At 38.1% G+C, this 20,181-nt stretch overlaps 1 protein-coding gene across 2 annotated transcripts in view; it reads left to right on the top strand.

Annotated features, from left to right (window-relative positions):
• The window catches only part of bug (thioredoxin domain-containing protein bug), a 140,190-nt gene extending 121,358 nt beyond the window's left edge, over positions 1 to 18,832 (top strand). The window contains exons 6-7 of one of the 2 annotated variants that reach the window (XM_083141520.1): positions 15,756 to 15,886; positions 18,008 to 18,832. In XM_083141520.1, coding sequence (XP_082997646.1) covers positions 15,756 to 15,886; positions 18,008 to 18,231 — 355 coding nt within the window. In that variant the 3' untranslated portion in view covers positions 18,232 to 18,832. The remainder of the gene's footprint in view (positions 1 to 15,755; positions 15,887 to 18,007) is intronic. The other variant, XM_083141519.1, reaches the window with a different exon arrangement.
• The last annotated feature ends 1,349 nt before the right edge of the window (positions 18,833 to 20,181 follow it).

The following is a 20,181-nucleotide window of genomic DNA, read 5'->3' as shown; positions in this document are numbered from 1 at the left end:
CATCAAATTTGACATGCATCGGTTGAATTTTTTGAGCATTTCTTTACACCAATTTACACGAGCCTGTTTTTGAGCCTCAGTCAAGTTGTGTGGGATCCAATGGCTTGAAAGTTTCCGTACGTTCAGATGACCATGCAAAATCATATGTATTGCTTTCATGTCAATGTTCAAGGGTGCCTGAATCTCATGGTATGTCACATGCCAATCTCTCTCAATCATTTCACGCACAGCATCAACATTACTGGCAACAACAGACGTGGATAGACGACCTTCACGAAATTAATCACCGAGAAATCTGCGACCACGCTGGAATTCGGAAAACCAATTGTACACAGGATGGTGCTTCATCCCCAAAAGCCAAATGAAGTCGCTCGATGCATTGTTTCAGTGTTGAACTACATTTGAAATCATAAGAAATCATTGTCCGAAAGTGTTCACTAGAAATGTCCATTTCTCACACGAAACTACTACTTCAAATTGCCGTGAAAAATAAACGAACAGGCTTAAACAAACAATCAAAAATAATTTAAACATAAAAAAAGGTATATTATTCCAATTTTTATAATAGCGGAACACTAGCGCCACTGTTGGTGGTAGTTTGCAGAAACTTTTCCAGCAACCCTCGTAAACTTTGCAGTTTTAATTCTTTCAGAAACAGGGTCCCATTCTAATAAGCTCTTCTTTGCTATCTTACTCATCAAAATACCTACACCATCTCTATGTTGTTCCTCTTCTTCTCTTCCTGAGTATAAGAATGTATATCCATCTTTAGTTCGTATCTCCAAATACTTTCCACCTCTTTTCAATGCTCCCCAATATGTCCAACCCATAGGCCTGCATTTGGGCTACTGCTTGCTGGAACCTCCCACTCACTCTTAAAGTTCTCACATTCCAACATCGAATTTTTGTTTTCCCTCTCATGCCAAAGGTCGTTATATTAGAGTCAGCCTGGCTATTCTTTGTGGAGTTTAAGGTGTGCAGGTTATTAACCCACAGCACCATCATTTGGATGCAGTTAGATTTCAATGTACATATGCAATAAACTTCATGCATCACATGGATATTGACTAAGGAATGCCATAACAATCTTCACACAAAGACTTATGGAAATGCCATTGGCCAAAACTTGTGCAGCACGTTATACTTGTGCAACCTTATAAAATGCACTAATTTTAAAGTAGGTGTGGAGGTAGGTAGGATGTGTGCACATGTATACATTGTGTTAATAAATTATTGGTCGATTTTGTAACATTATATCTTCACCAATACTGAACAAAAATGCATGATATTAGCACCATTTGAAAGAGGAATATTTGAAGTTTCACACAGTCCTTAAGTGCATTCATTGTGTGCCCCACATATAGCAGGACAGATGTGCAGGCAGTACTCCCATTGCCAAACCTTCTTAAGCATATTTTGTGTGAAGTTTCCGTTGGCGACATTGATGCACCTTGGCAGTGTCTGTGCAAGTGGAGGAATGTAAACATTGGCTTTGATGAAACCCCACAGGAAGAAATCGCTCACTCTGTGGTCCTGTGACTTTGGGAAATCGCCATTGGAAAATTCACACAAGACATGCTTGAGAATGTTTGGCAAGAATTTTATGAACACCCAGTATATAGGTGGGGGAGGGGGTACATGCATATGCAAGCTGGTACCCCAACACAAGCTAGGACCTCCATTGGCTAACACATCAATGGTCCAAGGACACTTTTTCCTAACCTTAGCTCTAAGGACATTCTCAGAACATTCTGACATATTTTCTGATATCATCCCATGGCTTCCAAAGCCACCCAAAGCATAGCTCAGGGCATAGGTTTGGTTCTTGTAGCCCAGTACATACTCCCCATGTATATGTACATTCTCTTTTTCACACATCTCAGGTTTCACACTCCATTTTCCTTAAGGTCACCGGAAGCCTACCAAGGGTTCAGGGAGCAAGGGGTTAAGTTCTTGATTTATTTCTAAGTTGGTTCTTGTATCTTGGTTTTATGCTTGATTAAAAATGCCATTCTCCTACCACACGAAACAAAGACCTCCCAGAAAGATGAACCTGTGGCCTTGCGGACAGACCTTATCCACTTATCTTGATAATCTTTCTTAATCTTCCACCCATCCCCTTGATTTTTGCCATGTTCGATAAAACAGCTGCTAGAGGAAATGTCCACACATGTACTGCTCTATCTATTTTCTGTTTTTTATGCCGTTTTTTTATATCTGTAGGTTAGTCGCAACGATGTGGACAAATGATAGATTATTGAATTAGAAGATGCAACAAACCTAACAAAAATCCTTATCCAGATTCAAACGGCAATTCCTAGTTCGTATACACTCTAGTGAAGCAGACTTTTCCACGAGTTATAGATTATTTTTTTGATTTGCTTTTCTAGGATTGACTTGTTTAGATATTCACAATAGTTTTGTGGCTACATAAAACTATTGTGCAAAGATTCATATGAATGTCGCATCACTACAACCCCACAGCAACACTAAAAGTTCATGCTTTGATCCAACATCTTCGGGAGGTTATACAAGGTTCACTGAGCATGACTCATCGACTCACTGAGCATGGAGTGATGTTAACTCCAACTAAAGGATTCATGGTATGGAAAATTTTGGATTCAGTAAGATTTTAATACACATACGCAATTATACTTATGCATCCACAAAACTGTTTATTTTCATTCTTTGTGTAATGCCTGTAACCATTTTTACCACCCACATTGAAACTTGTAGTTATTTGCTTGACAAGCTTCTGGTGTGCATTGCTATGCAAGTGCCATCATAAATAAACTGGTTTGAGATACATAAGTACATTGTGCATCCATACATATTAACTGCCAGGCTCTTAATGCATCTTTATAGAGTTTGCTGTGAGGCAGTTCCCTGAATCATGTCACATGACAACTTCCGGGTGTTAGTGAACTTCGTTGAGTAACTGAATGGGTCATCTGAATTCAGATTCATCACTAAAAAATTTTTAATGGTGTAAGAACTGGCAGCAGGTCCAACCAATTTTATATGCTGCTATCGAACGCTTAACACCCATAACATAACAAAACTTGAAAGTTATTTTGCGCACACTCTCTCCTATCAAATTCTGCAGCATTTTGTATCATGTCTGCTATGTTTCTTATGCATCGGAAGATGCCCCAGCGTTATGCATAACAAATATAACGTAGCTGTGTATACTGAAAAGTCAAAATTGTTCCACAACTGCATCTGAGACACGAAAAACAATATTGTTTTTGGACTCAAGGCAGTGGTTTACATTGGAATCACCTATATTATTTTTTACTTCAGAACCATTGCACTGTATTGTTACCATTGTAATTAGCATCGTTACACTAGGTGTAGTTTTATTCTCTAAAATTGCTGTAACTAATCTGAAACTCCATGATATCTTACGAAGAGTGTACTAATCTTTAGTTTCATCAGTTGAACTCTAACTAAGATCAGACTATTTTACTTATTTTTTGCAAATAAGTTAAAGTAATTGTTTGCACAGTAAACATACTGAGACTTAAAGTTTGTGGAAATTTATCATAGAAAATTCACAATTTCACTGTTCACTATAAAAATTCATAATTGCACTCACTATACGTTAGGTGGCAGAACAGCCCCTGGCTGAACCTTGCCCTGTAATAAAGAATAATTGAATTGGATTGGATAATTATACTTGAGTTTTGTCTCACTGGAGCAGTCACCATGAAAGTCATTTCTTAAAAGAGTTGCAGTAACATGAAAGCAAGTTATCAAAATGTTACTTACCTGCTTCTCTGTGTGTCCTTGTTCAAGCTTACTGCAGACCTGGAACACCTGCAAAAATCACAAAAATGAATCCTATGAGTACAAGCAAGCTTGGAAATGTAAGGGAATTTTGTTAAAATGCTAAAAAATGAGAAGTTCAGAAAACGCCACCATTTAGTAGACAAGATATATGTATTATGAAGAGACAAATATTTTACAGTAGAATCTTTTTAATTTGGAATTTTTCAAATTATTCAGTAATTCAAACAGAAGTTTATTCCCCTTGAAAAATGTATTGAAAACAATGTAAAAAGTTTATGTATAATTTGAATTTTCGAACCTTTTATTTGATAAGGCAGTTAACCAGAGACAAATGTAGTGAAGAGAAAGTTTCTATTTGCTGGTATGCAGCCTACACCCTCTCCCCAATAACTTGGGATTTCCCACCCCTAGTGTAGCTGTTCACCATTGAACCCTCTGCCTTACTAGCCAATGATTTGTGAAAGTCTTCTTATCTCCCTTCAGTTGTCAGTTATGATTAGTCAGGGTATGTGGTTCCCAATGTCAAAGCATGGCCCATAACATTAGAGAAAAATAAAGTACCTCTATTAGAAGTGGAAAGAGGTGTGAGGAAGAAAAGTGACATCCCTAAAGAGCATGGGATACTGCCGAGTATATAAGCTAATGTTGTTACACATGTATGTGACTTTGCATGTTAATACAGTGAGTTTATTTAACCCCTTTCCTGAGGCGAGATTTGAAGGGAAATGCTTCCAAAAGAAATCATCTCTATATAGATGAAGGAGCCTTAATAGATGTGGAAGTAGATAACAAGGCACTTTTTATGGAATTTTCAAAATCGTTTTGTCATAAAATAGAAAAACAATCTATATACAGGGTGATTCAGAATTCCTATTACACACTTCCAGGGGTTGTAGAGGGGACCTAGTAAATCAAGTTTTGATAAGGAACTCATGTCCGGAAACGTACCGTTTTGGTATCATTACGGCAACCACTAAATTTGCAGGAGTGTGGCAACCACTGGAAATCGTTGAGTATACTCGTTTTTTTAACATGTATATTTATGTGTCATATCGTACTGAGAAGCCTGTTTTACTTTATTTGCAAAATTTGGATAAATCTCTAGTAAATTCGCTCCGATATCATTGTGAAGGCCATTCACACCAGTATCATTCTAACACCCAATGTATATATTTGTTATTATGCTATCATCGTGGAACCATTGCAGCAACAGTCCTACGAACTGTTGAATATCAAACTTTTCGTTCATACTTTGGCTATTATTAGACGTAACTTCAGTCCATAAATGAAGACAAACCAGCAGGAGAGTAAGAGAGAGGAAGGAGAGATGGAGAGGGGGGGAGGGTGCTAATCTTATATAAACTCTTGCTTTACATGAAGGCTCCAATCCTATCTTTCTCCCTGCAGTAAAATTTAGGTGACGTAACAGAAGTTAAGAGGAAATGTTTGTGTGTGCCTCTATGGAGACTTTGTTTGAATGTTTGATTGTCTTTTTTCTATTCGATGATTGTATTCATATTGCTTTTATATCATTCACCAGCTATAAACTGATACTTTATGGTAAAAGTTGTTATTGCACGTGAGGTTTTTTATTATTATTTTCGAAATTTCGTATTTCACGACATCCGTATCCAACATGGCTGCCATCTTGTATTTTTTAAGAAAATAAGAAACCAATCAGTAGGCTTATGTAAGTACAGTGTGTTTCAAAAGTCATGCAACCCGAACTTTGAAAATTTATATCATGAAAACCGTAAGAGATATTTACACAGAGTTTTTTGCATTATAAAGCCTCATCCATTGAGATATTTGTCAATGCTTAACATTATCAATTTATTCTATACAGAAAATTAAATAAATTAATAACTGGCAGAAGGCAGCGTTAACAGGGCCTCCCCCATGGCGCAGTTGTAGCGTCATTGCCTTGTAATCAAGGGGTCCCGGGTTCAATACCCGGTGGAGGCACAAGTGGTTCGGATCCCACTTTAAACTGTAGGTCCAGTCCCGATTAGCCATACTGTGCATAAAGTGGACTTAAAACACCAACTCAAACCAAACCAAAGCAGCGTTAACATTTTTCCAGAAATGCACTTTTGAGTGAGAAAACTAGGTAAGAAATTATCGGAGAGTCATAATTAGACGTGTAATGAGTGATGCCATGCCAATCTGTCATTTGCAACCAAAAATGATCATGTACAGTTTTTGATGGATTTTATGGGTTGAGTGAAAAAAGTGCCATTTTCGGCACATATCTCTGTAGCTGGCAGGTCGAAATTTTGTCATCAGACGCACGCAACATGTGCCTAAGTATTGTCCACACATATACGTGAAAAATCAAAATCATAATTTTGGTCCTAAATTTGACTATTAAGTGTAAATTTCTCTGCACCTGGCAACCCTGTCATTCCAACACAGCTGACGGGAGCTTGTTACAAAATGGTAAGGGTGAGTCGTAAATGCAGCTACTACACGTCTACTTTTTATTATTATTACAATTTGGACATTAAGTGTTCCGATTAAGTCACTAAACTAATCATGTAGGCTATCACTAGGTTAATAAACTAATGTTATTTTTTAAATTTATCCAAATAAAAGCAATTAAAATCTTTTATAAACATTGTTAATTTACTGAAAACATCTGAGAATTGATCTTCAACACTATATACCAACTCTTAACAATATGTGAGATCATTTGTTGTTGTTTAATATTGTTGATTGTTGTCAAACTTCAATAAGCGATAACCACCTCGCTCCATTCAACCACCCGACAATCAGCGACAAAGTCTCTCACACTGTGTACAGATTGTTTACATTCGATTCTCAGAATTATTCAAATAGTATGTGTTCCGCAAAGTAACAATTTTTGGAATTTCCTTTAATTTACTTGTAATACAGCACCATTGAACAGTCATAATAACTCTTAGAAGACAATCTATTTATTATTTAAATTATACGTATTAGAAGTGATTATTAAAATAAAGAAATATCTAAATAAGAGTAAGCCAAAGAAGCAAAACATTTTCACTTCACAACTGCAGTTCGAAAAACGTCAGAATAGGGATTTAATAATGGACTTCTACAATTAAATCGGGACATCTGGTAGCCTTCCATCAGGGATCATAGAAACTAATATTTCAATATTGCAAACTACAAACTTCTAGAGCTTTCCTGTCTCCACAACAAGCCTCTTCATTTATGCAAGGACAAAATCGAAATTCTTGCAAAATCTGAAAAATCGTCAATGTCATTTTCGTAGGTAGCCTATTTCTAGATTCATATTAAATTCTTTCATAGTTCGACGCGACATGCTCCCTCTCTACGTAAGGGCCAGGTCAGTTCTCATATGGTACTGTTTTCATGCCTTCGACGATATTTTTAAAGGATACTGGGCCGAAAGGGGGATTATGATCCCACCAACCCCTCCCTGGTCACACTACTGCTTGTAGTTGCTGGACACATCTTATAAATGATAACAGAACGTGCGTGGCATTTTAATTTTAACTACCCTGAAATCAGGATATGTTTACAAGACTAAGCATACTTAGCTTTAGTTGGGGTTAGTGAAAGAGAAGATACAAAGCACAAACTACAGGCAGTCTGTTTCCAGTACAAACCTATGTATAGTCGGTGCTGTCAAATGATAGCGTTGAATCATACGCTGGTGGTGCTCTGAAGACAATGGTTTAGCCCATTAGAGCCTCATGTTACCCGAGATGGTTTGCAATAAAAATGGCTCGTCGCGTCGTGCAATGGCGTACGCAGGATATTTTCTTTTCGGGAGGGGCAACTGGAATTGTAAAAGTTGAGAATATATTGCTGGTTTCTTAGGCAGACGGTATATATTATATTTTTACTTTGAAAAGTGGCAATCGACGGTCATTTAAACAGGGAATTGCATTTAGCACTCTGTTTCTGTCCTGAATTATTCACCGCTTTTATTTCCGAATATTGATTTTTGTCTAAATTAATGGGGCCCCTCCCTGCGTTCATCATGGTGTCGTGTCATGTCTGCTGGTCTTATCAATTATTATTATTATTGTGCAATACAGAATAAGCATCGAGGATTGCTGTCAAAAGGTGTTGTTTTTCTTCACGACAACGCACGACCACACACTGCAAATGTGACGAAAAACCTCCTACAGGGATTTGGCTGGGACGTGTTTGACCATCCTCCGTACAGCCCTGACCTCGCTCCTAGCGACTTTCATCTGTTCTTACATCTCAAGTCTTTCCTTGGCGGTCAACACTTCAACAATGACGACGAGCTGAAAGAAACTGTTTCCAACTGGTTGAAGACACAGGCGGCAAATTTCTATGAAGAAGGTATACAAAAACTTGTGCCACGCTATGACAAATGCCTGCAAAATTTCGGCAGTTATGTGGAAAAGTAGTTTAAGAGTTGTAGAATTTTGTGCAATAAATAACTTTTCTGTATCTGTACACAATTTAATTTTATTACCAAACGGAACTTACTTTCTGGACGTGCCTTGTATTTTATGGTTCAGAAAAGATATTCCCATGCGTTTCAAATTCCAAGAACAGAATTATATTGCTTGTCCCTTTTTCGGTGCGGGAATGAATGACATAGCGGTTCTTCTCACATGCACTCAACCCTCCTACTAATGACTTGCCCTGCAAGGAGGGATAGGCCACTTTCTGAAAATTCGGAGAAACATCGAGGCGGTCGGTTCATCTGTTGATTTGGTGGACAGTTGATATCTGTCAGTTTGAAGTAGGATTTGTTGTCCGAGCGGTGGTAAACTTCTGTAAACGCAAGAAGATAGCATAGAAGTGTTCGTGATCTCGTTTTCCTACATCGCGAGTAAAATGTCGAATGAGTAGCTGCCAGATTGTCTTCCTCTGGAAACAGTGGATCAATATCGACTGATTGACCAAATATCCAACATATTGGCATTCTAAAAGATAGTCTGACTACCACACAAGATCCTGGGTTCGACTCCCAGGGTGGTTGATCTCATGTATAATGAAGAATAAACCACGTTTCAATTAAGGAAGAAAACTAAGTTTGTAACAATTGTTTTTACACCCGTCTGCATGCTCTATAAGTATTATGTTACAAAATTTGTATATATTTCTGACTTTCTGTGATTTTTCTTCATTTAGCCTCCACCTGCAAATGCAGAAGCTGCTGCTGCTTAGGTGGCTAGGTTGTCTAGACATAGAAATATAATTAATCCCTAGTCATACAGCGAATAATACTTATAATATAATCATGAGTTATGGAGAAGCAAATAACTTATCAAGCATTTTCTGTTTCTATTTGTTGTGCAGTGGTTAACAAGGTGCATTACGATGCCAGGGATCCTGGGTTCGAATCCCGGACTGGACTGGGTGTGTGTGTTCTTTATGATGGTCCTCTCATCAATTCACATCGCTCATTTTCATCTTCATCTTCACGATTAGCCAAAAAGTGTCAGAAAAGCGAAGTAAAATAAACCAAATCAATCATTTATATATTTCTATATTACGCCACTTTTTCTACCTCTTGGGTTAAATGCGACGATGAGGATGAATGATGAGCTGCAGGAATGGCGATGGGACAGACATGATACAACCATACCTGTCCAATGTCCAAACCTTAGACCTCTGGTTTCGTAGCGTGTTATACTCAGTGGGATTTTTAGGAAGAAAAACTATAAAAGTAGGGTGAAAAGAAGCAAAGTTGTACGATGCATAAAAAGCTATGTTTAGTTCTTCTAAAACCTTCCAATTACACTGGTCAACATGAAATTTGTTACAAGGACTGTGAATGGTGTTCTATGGTAAGTCGATGGTGCTGAATTCGAAAATGAAATCAGTTTTTTCCTATTGGGCTCAGTTTTCTTGTTATACACTAACCTGTACCTAATGCAATTCATGAAAATTCTGCCTATTGGGCTGTGGCTTAACCTATATTTACTCTACAGATATTGTTGAATAACAGTCATTATATGACCATAGAATGACCAGCACGTTCCTAAGGCCAGGGACCTTCCTCCAATTGCAACAAACCAAATTGTGAATAAGACAGAGGCATGGCAACACTGTCGATGAGTCATGCCCGAACACGTCGAAAACAAGGAACACTGTGCAGTACCCAAATTTACTATCAGTCATGAGACCTGTATGTCACAATGAAGAATTGCCGGTACCAAAGCCTCCTGAGAATGTGACTGTGAGTGAACATGATTGTGGTGACCAACACGAGGAAGAAAGTGCAAGAGGTGAAGAAACTGCCGACCCAACATTTAAAGTGTCCGGTTCATCAATGGAGCCACACTTATTGTCACAAGGGTATCTGAACGATCTTACGCGGGATTTAAATTTGTCTAAGCAACAGTCTGAACTTTTAGCTTCGCGACTGAAAGGTTGGAATCTCCTCGCTTGCGATACGAAAGTGTGTTTTTTTCGTGACCGCCATACTATTTTCTCAGATTATTTCTCCCACGAAGGAGACATGGTTTTTTGTAATGACATCTCATCCATTATGGATTGTCTTGGCCATGAATATAGTTCACACGATTGACGTCTTTTCATCGATTCCAGCAAAGTTAGTATGAAAGCTGTACTTATCCATAATGGAAACAAATTCCCATCAGTACCAATTGCTCATGCTGTTAATATGAAGGAGACGTATGAGAACTTGAAACAGCTTCTGACAAATATCCAATATGAGAAATACAAATGGAATATATGTGGAGATCTGAAGGTAATTGCAATTCTGCTTGGCATGCAGCTTGGGTACACAAAGCATTGCTGCTTCTTATGTTAGTGGGACAGCAGAGACAGAAAAAACCACTATTGTGGGAAAATATGGCCTCTTCGTAGTGAATTAGTGCATGGACAGAAGAATGTGGCGAACACTCCTCTTGTTGACCCCAAAAATGTGTATCTCCCTCCTCTGCACATAAAATTGGGACTAATTAAAAACTTTGTGAAAGCCATGGACAGAACTTCACGTGGATTCATGTACTTGAAACAGAAATTCCCAAGAATCAGTGATGCCAAAATTAAAGAAGGAATATTTGTAGAGCCTCAAATAAGGGAATTGATGAATGACGAGAATTTCATTCAACAATTAACAGATGTTGAAAAAATGGCATGGTTGTATTTTACAAGTGTATGTAAAAACGTTTTAGGCAACCATAAAGCAGAGAAGTATCGCGATATTGTACATGGACTAATTAGATCATACCAACGTATGGGATGCAACATGTCTCTAAAATTACATTTCTTGAATGATCACCTCGACTTCTTCCCAACTAACCTTGGTGCTGTTAGTGACAAACACGGTGAACGGTTTCACCAAGACATTGCTCTAATGGAAAAGCGGTATCAAGGCAAATGAAGTGCTGCAATGCTGTCCGACTACTGGGCCTTACGAAGAGATGCTCCTGAGGCAAAGTTTCGTAGGAAATCGGGAAGGAAACATTTTTAGGTATGTTTATACACTTTCATGTTACTCATGTACTTCATTCCTTTGTATACTGACACAGATGTATTACCTTTTACGTTTGTACAACTTTTGTGAAAGTGAGTCCTTTCGACCAATACATATAGAACATAGGCTGAGGTAGGAAAATACAAAAACATTTTTACAGAAAATCTAAGCCCGATGGAGAAATTCTGAAATCAGATCTGCATTCAGGGGCTCAGCAACTTCTAGAAACAGCTTGTTTTGTTCTTGTAACATTCACAAATATTTTTTTTGTAGACCAGTGTTATCGACTTCGTGTTTTAAGTCCACTGTATGCACAGTAAGGCTAATCGGGGATCCGAACCACTATGTGACTCCACCGGGTATCGAACCCGGGACCCCTTGATTGCAAGGTGGTGACGCTACCACTGCATCATCGAGGTGGCCGAGAAAATCTTACAATTAGTCAGTAAAATTAATATTGAGGGACAAGGCCTGCGAAGAGTTCTTTCATTCGGTTGCACGTGGTCATCACATCAAGTCCCATAGTTTCGAGAGCAGAGTTTGCTTCCATATCGCTTTCAAGTCCTTCCCAAATTGTCCTCACGATGTTGGAACAGCACAGAACTTTTGGAACTAATACAAGCAGGCACATAGCCAGGGAAGGGGCTCGGGGGCTGCAGTCCTTTCCCGAAATCCTACAAATATCTGATTTTAATAATGTGTAGTAGTAATTAAATGTACTTCATTAACAGGATTAAACATCTTGTATATGGTAAGTTGCAATATACAAAGAAATTCATCTTCAGCACATTTACTCCTCCCCCAACCTTTTCATCTTTAGATGGCGGCTGCCGATAAGGTATAAGCCCCTTCCGAAATCAAATTCTGGCTACCGGCCTGACCACCAGCGATTGAACCTTGAACCTTTTGATTGACTGATTAATTGATCTGGTGTTTTAAGTCCACTTTATGCACAGTAAAGCTAATCGGGACTGGACCTACAGTTTAAAGTGAGATCCGAATAACTATGTGCCTCCATCGGGAATTGAACCAGGGCAGGTTGAACCAAAGACGAGAGCGTAATTATTTGAGCATGTGGGAACTTTGTTTTATCCAGTGCCATCATATATTCAGTTTTCCACACACAAATAAGATTAATTTTAAGAAATTAGACGTGTGCATATAATTTCTTATCGTAATCATTTCCTAAGTGAACAATCAGATGCCATAGAAGACTCGGGCCTGCCCTTGAACTAAGAGATACCGGATTCGATTCCGGTATGAGCTGTATACATGAGATGCCTAGCTTGAACTCATTATGCACACATTTCATATTTGCACTGTTGCCAATACTTGTAAACCTGGTTCCAGCACTTTATATCCAAAACCACGGAAAAGAGTTTTATCCACTTCTCAATTTTTTTCCAGCAAATTTACAAATCTAAAGACTAATAACATTGTTCTTGGTGTATAAGCCATTAAGCTAATGGGTTCATTCTGCATTTAGTTTCCCGAATAATGGCTGTGTATTTCGCAAGAGTATATCCGTAGACTGTTGGGGGCTACAGAAGAAAATGATGTTCGTTTCCAATTTATTGATTGATTGAGTTGGTGTTTTAAGTCCACTTTATGCACAGTAAGGCTAATCGGGACTGGATCTACAGTGTAAAGTGGGATCCGAACCACTATGAGCATCCACCGGGTATCGAACCTGGAACCCCTTGATTACAAGGCAACGATGCTACCATGCGCTACCGAGGAGGCCCTTGATCCTTTTCTTTCCAAGACTATATATATACATACACATACATATATAATGTATGTATACAGCATAGGACTATACGGTGTATAAATAGTTTGTTAATTTATAATAGTTTGATAAAAAAATATTACGTTTGCCCCCCCCCCCAAACTGATCAACCTAGCTATGTCCCTGTTGTCGGATAAATAAATAAATAAATTTTATATATTATATAAAATATATTTATATAGATGCTCCGGAAAAAATGACCATTTTTGAGAGTCTATATATAGATTTTTTTTGCTGGTAGCTTAATTACTATTCTGAAAGGAATTTTTTTGCTGTGCTGTATTACTACACACAAAATACAGCAATTGTTACAGTAAGGTTCATTGCATGTTCATTATTGTTGTCTATACTATAGTACAGTAGTTTTCTTTTATTGATTTTCTTTAATAATGCATGTTTTTGTTAATTTGAATATTTTTTTCGGCTGCCCTTGGAGTTCAAATTAAAGAGTCCAGTGTATTTTGAAACCTCAAGTAATGTTTCATCACTTGCTCTGGTTCCTTCTTCTTCTTCTATTAGTTGATTTCATCTGGTTGATGATCTGGGCATTTTCATGTCTCAAAAAAAAGCAAGTATAATATATCCAATGCAGATATCTGGTTTGTACAGTCATGGGCAGTTCTGGGTTGTAACAATCCCATTGAAATCGTTACAACCCAGAAGTGTCCGTGACTGTACAATAATGAAGGTAAATTTATGGGAAAAGGCACATAAATTTTTGACAATTCTTTGTAAAAAATCTTTCATTTCTGTGCATGAATAGGGCATTCCAAAATAATATGAGCATCACCCCTTCAATTACCACAGTCACAATTTGGATACTTTAAAATGTTTATTTTATAATTTACTGCATTGCCGCTTCTTAGTCTATTTATAAAAAACAATTGCATTTCTTGATCCTTTACAATTATAAAACCAAGTTTTTTTTCTAGTATGTTCAGCATAAGGTCGATAGCTTTCACCAACATTTTGTAATGAATTATTACACTATATTTGCCACTCTACAAAAAATGTCTTCTTAACCATCGGCAATGTAGTGCAATGGTAACTGGATTGTTCCCTTCATCTGAGCAGCTTGTTTTGCATATCTGTCTGCTTGGTCATTTATAGTTGATTATTTTGTAAGTATTGTTGCCAGGTTGACATCTACAGGTTAGTCTATTCACTTGTTTTTCTGATACCGGTTGTCTGCGACACGCTAAACAATTGACAATATAGAAATAGAACATACTCAAAATTCCAAAGTTTAAGTACCATACAACTGTAATACAGGGTTTTCGTAAATGATTGTCGGGGTTACAAACAAGCACTGTATTTTACGTAATAAAGATAGATACATGCAATTTTTTGCAAAATGTTAGAAAACTCACCAAGTTTTTATGACAAAGTCACAAACGTTCCATGTGCTCGCCTCGCGATATCCTGCAGATATCTAAGCGATAGTCCATTTCCTGCCACAATCGGGATAGCATATCACATGTAACACTGTTGATGGAATTCGTTATGTGTGTTTTCAATTCCTCAATGGTAGTGGGTAATGGTAAACGGTATCTTTTACGTATCCCCAAAGAAAAAAATATTGCAAGGAGAAACGTAAGGTGAACGAGGGGGCCATGATCAAAGGTTTTCATCCTCATAACTCCGCCCAATCCAACGTTGTGGTAATTTTCTGTTAAGCAATGATCGCACTTCACAGTGGAAGTGAGGTGGGGCTCAATCCCGAAACAGTTTTCTCCATGAAGAAGAATGGACCGTGCACCTTTTCTCGTGACACAGCACAAGAAACATTCACTTTAGGCGAGTCCCGAACCTGATGAGGATGAGGATTTTCCGTTCCCCATATGCGCACATTGTGTGTGTTTACTTTTCCACTTAGGTGTAATGTCGCCTCATCAGTGGAAACAAAATTCTCGATGAAATTGTTATCGTCAGCCATGAGATTTTGCATATCGCTGGAGAACGTTTCCCGTACATGACAGTCGTTACGTGTTGGCTTTTGATGCAGACTTAGGCGGTATGGTTCCACGTTTAGCCGTTTTCGTAGAACACTACATAATGTTGTCTTCGGAATGTTTAGTTCCTTGGATCCAGCAGGAATCGATTTCTTCGGGCACCGAACTCGCTCCACATCATGTTCCGACACTGATGGTCGGCCACTGGTTTTGCCTTTGCAAATGCAACCTTTTCTTTGAACTGTGCATACCACCTTCTAATCGAATTGTCTGACGGTGCATCTTTCCAATATCGCGCACAAAAATGTCGTTGCACAACTGTAACGGACCTCGTTGCGTGATATTCAAGGACACAGAACGCCTTCTCGCTAGTAATATCCGCCATTTTGGAAAACTGCCGCCTTGCGGCAGAATAGGGAAACAGAGGTATATTAAACAAATAAGGAATAAAACTTGTTGAGTTTCTCAACAATATATTGCATTTGTGTTCACCGTGTCATTCACCCAGATCGATTACAACAATGAGGAAACCCCGACAATCATTTACGAAAACCCGGTATAATGTTCAGGACATTACAGTGGAATCTCTACTTTACATTTTGCAAGCAGATTAGGGGAAAAAAAAGAAGAATGGGGAAAATGTAAAATCATTTTTTTTTATGTGTTATTGGGACCATGAAGATTGATTGCATAATGTGGGAATATGTAAAATTGGGGTTTCACTGTATAAATGCATAAAGTTGGCACTTAGTGTTCTTACATAACTTGTTTTGCATTTCAGCTTTAACACCCAATATGGTGTTGTTGGAGTTCCTACTGTATTGTTGTTTCACAATGGAAGGCCGGCAGCAAAATTCAATGATTCTGAATATACGTTGGATATGTTAGCAAAGTTCATCACAAAATATACAGGTATTGTTTTTGATTTCTTTTATATAAAGCATTCACTACTGTAGTGGAACCACATGTCCTGTGCATTGTATTCATGCATGGAAGGTAGAGGTAAAGTGTAGCAGGCTTCTTATGGCCCAAGTTGAATGGATGGAGGGGAAGATGTGCAAAGGATTTTAGCTGAAGGTTCTGTTCTTTTGTTTGTGGTCGCTCTGCATAATGTTTCATTTTCTTTCTTTTTTTATCTGCACATGTGGAAAATGATACACACAGCAGCCTAAACGAAATACTTCATCCAGAACTGAAGAGTATATTTGGAATACTAGGGAGAATATGCTGGGTTGTAACAACAAAACAGAAGAAAAACATGGCATGCATAACTGTTCCTTTTTTGGTTTTGTTAACTTTATTGTATCATTGTAACTGTAACATTGATCAAACGACAAATAAATGTTGGATGAACGGAGTGTGTGTGTGTGTGTCAGCGGCATGTTGTAGGTTCTATAAAAGTTACTTCAATTTCACATTTTCTAATTCAAAATGATCATACAATAATGAAGACATTTTAGCAGGCTTTGATTTTAAATACAATTGCTTGGATACGATGCGTAAATGAAAGTATTAAGTCTATAAGTTATAGATCTACTGCCAAACTGAACAAGTGGACACAAATGAGTCCGAGATCGTTCATGTTTTGTGACAGCATTGGTGAGATTATTTAAGTTGTTGCAGACCTAGTCTTGTGTGTCCCACATATTCCGTTCATTAGAAAAAAATGTAATAATAATTATTATAAAATAATAATAGTTGGTGAGCTACCTGGTAACCCATCCATCTTTACATATTGATGAACATTTAAGTAGCAAAACAGTTCCTTTTCCTTTTATTTATGTAAAAATTTCAAGTTTGGAAGTGCTGGCACAAGTCACTCTACATTTATAATATCACGTTTCTCACTGAAAGTGCAACAACCAAATGTTTCTTCACAAATGGTCTCAACACATCTTCAATTGCACATGCTCTTTATGTGTGCATAATATGCATTTTCAAGTATTGTACCATGGGAACAAATGCCAGCAAGGGCCTCCCCGATGTCGCAGTGGTAGCGTAATCGCCTTGTAATCAAGGGGTCCTCTGTTCGATACCCGGTGGAGGCACAGTGGTTTGGATCCTACTTTAAACTGTAGGTCCAGTCCTGGTTATCCTTACTGTGCTTAAAGTGGACTTAAAACAAAAAATCAATCAATCAATCAAATGCCAGCAGTTTGTGAAAGCTCTGCATGGCTATATCTGGATGATATTGTGAGGGACAAGGTCACAGGAGACCTGGAAGCTGGAGGTGTCCCCCATGGGCGTCATTTGCTCATTCCTGCAAGACTGACTTTCAAGAATGCTTAGGCAATGGATGCTCATATGGCATAACAACCAGGAGATTGTACAGTCACGTGTAATTTGCTGTCGTTACACACACTAAAATGCTTATAGTTTACAACATTGTTTTGCCAACAACCCAAATAATGGTAAAAAACCAAGAGGCAATACATGGTTATTTTTCAGGATAGGGTGTAAGGTGTAAAATTGCAACATGTTTTGCAGTGAACACCTAACAGCAGCAATTTTCTCCTAAGCCAGAATTGGTGACAAAACACAACAAAGAACTCCGCGAGGGACCTTCCAGCAGTGACAGTAAAGTTGCATCCCAACAAATCATGTACCACCATCTACAGGACTGTGATTTGATCTTTGTTACTGCCACTTTGGCTAATCACAATGACGACGATATTGAAGATCAGATACTCACAGAGAACACCCATGCCAGGCTGGGATTTGAACCCGGTACCCCTGGTGGTTTGGATCCCAATGTAAATTGTGAGTCTCATCGCCATTAGTGCCGGACCCCGTGGCTGAGTGGTTAGCACATCGTGCTGCAATGCCAAGGGTCCCGGGTTCGAATCCCGCTCGGGCATGGTTGTTTGTAAATGTCCATTCATCAATTTCATAATTTCGTCACTCATCCCCATCTTCGCAAATTAGCCAAGAGGCACAAACCACGAAATAAAATAAAACAAATCAATCAGTCAATCATCGCCATTAGCCTGTCTGTTTATAAAGTGGACTTTATTTTGCTATTTTTTCTTGTAGGTTTGGAACCACTTGGCCTTCTGAACGTTACTTCTGCTGACTTTATGGGGCCCATACCCACCACTCCAACAAACGAAATGGACTTCTGGCTCGTTCTCTCGTGGATATTTATTGTCCTGTGCTGCGTGTATTACTTCATGAGGTCATCCTGGTGGACTTGGATTATGGAGACGATTCAGAATACTTGGAGAGACACAGAAGCACATCACGAACATGTAGAGTAGAGTGAGAAACCTGTGCGGGTGTTTCTGCGACAGTGCAGTGGCTGTGATAAACTGAGAATCATGTTCATATTGGATAAAGTGGTTATGGAAAGCGTAGATATGCTTTTATCATGTTACAGTGTGGGAACTAGTGTGTGTGTGCTTGTGATGGTGTGTAGGTGAAATGGAACTGTGACGTGTGTTGCATAAGTTAACATGTGGCCATCTCATCCGAGTTATTGTATAGGGAAATTTGTGGTTTGTATATAATCGTGTTAGAAAATAAGGAAGTGCAACTGTTGTGTTATTTGTGTTAGGAACTGTTTAATAATATTACAAAATGCAATATGTTACTTGTTTTAAATCAAGTTCAGTATTTTTTCCTCCCTTCTGGTATTCTGGCCTGAAAAGGAATTTAAAAATTAAAAATAAGTCATGCTTTCATCTGGTGCATAATCCTATACATATTACTGATTTGTTGCATCTAACTTTTAATATTTTTGTTTAAAAACAATAAAGTCTAAACAACACCTAAAACTTATGAACTAGAATTTATCTTCATGCTAGAGAAAATGTGGTGGGGCTATGGGAGCTTGATTCAAATATGTCAATTTATTAATTGTTTTACAACATATGATCAAAATAATTGTGCGAGGAGGAGCGGTGAGCACAAGCATAACCAATGTGCACATTTATTTACAGATATTGTCTAATTTAAGCAATGACTTTTCACTAAATTAATATTATGTTCTCAAATTTTATCACGTCACCCAACAATAAGTATACACATGCACACACACACACACACAACTAGGGAGCTTATACACTAAATTAGTATTGTACATGATTCTTTTAACTTTTAGGGGTGTAAGGGGTGCTCCTTCCACGTAGTGCACCCAATAGTCAACCTCACTTCCACATTGTACACCCTGGACTGCAGACTAACGAGGCTCTGGCGACTGGCCCCATGGTCAGTATAATTTTGTTTGTGTTGTCCTGTGTTTTGTCCTTATTTGTGCTGAGTGCTCCTTTGCAGCCTCAGCTTTTAACGAAAGTCAGAAGATTTTAATATTTTATGATTTTAGTTATGCAACGTTAGAGTTGTTATGTGTAACGATAAGGGGCTGGACCCCGTATAATGCGACGGGTGCAAAATAGCCTTAGTGCTGACGCACCCAAAATTTTAAATTCAAATTCAAATTCTTTTAACTTTTGAAATTTGCAAGGTTGGAGGTATTTTATCATGGTCATTCGCTATCAGTGATGTATAAAATGCATTTGCTTTCACTCTCATCTCAGACTTGTAATTAAAGATAAGTCCAAGAAAGAAAACTTTGCCTAAGAATGTCCCAGTTGTATGTTACACAATATTTTAGTAAATCAAAATCTAAAAGTTTATATTTTAGACATACCAAGGAGGTAGCTGTCTAATTATATTTGGTTGGTGCAGATGAAATGTCCAGTATGTTCACATAAAACAATACACACTTGGTCAAAGTAGTCTCCCTTGGTATCCAGGCACTGCTGCAAATGTTGTGCTAGTGTAAAACTCATGCCGAAAGCAGTTTCATGGCTGTGACATCAATATGTCTTCCACTGCCTGACACACACACCTGTGTTGTAACAAAACTGTCTACATGACAGTTGTGGAGTGTCCATGTCACTTTGACAGATCACTAGTGTACAAGAGAGCATCTCATGATCGAATGACCATCAGAGTGCCTACCAAGTGCATGACATCGCACAATGTAGCAGAGACCAATTCCTTTTGAACCTTCTCTGGCCATTGTGAAAATGGACATTTGAAATGCACTAACCCAAATGACGAGTCGTCTGCTTTATTTAGTGTGCAAAATTTTATAATTTTATTTCATTAACTAAGTTTCAACATTTTGTACATATTATTCAAAATTCGATACGAGAGAAGTAGACTGAAATTTAGGTATCTCGAATGAGACCGGCTTCCTCATT

This window comes from Lepisma saccharinum, chromosome 20, assembly GCF_977018435.1.
Source record: "Lepisma saccharinum chromosome 20, izLepSacc3.1, whole genome shotgun sequence".
Classification (NCBI taxonomy): domain Eukaryota; kingdom Metazoa; phylum Arthropoda; class Insecta; order Zygentoma; family Lepismatidae; genus Lepisma; species Lepisma saccharinum.
This window is presented reverse-complemented; position numbering and strand designations above follow the sequence as displayed.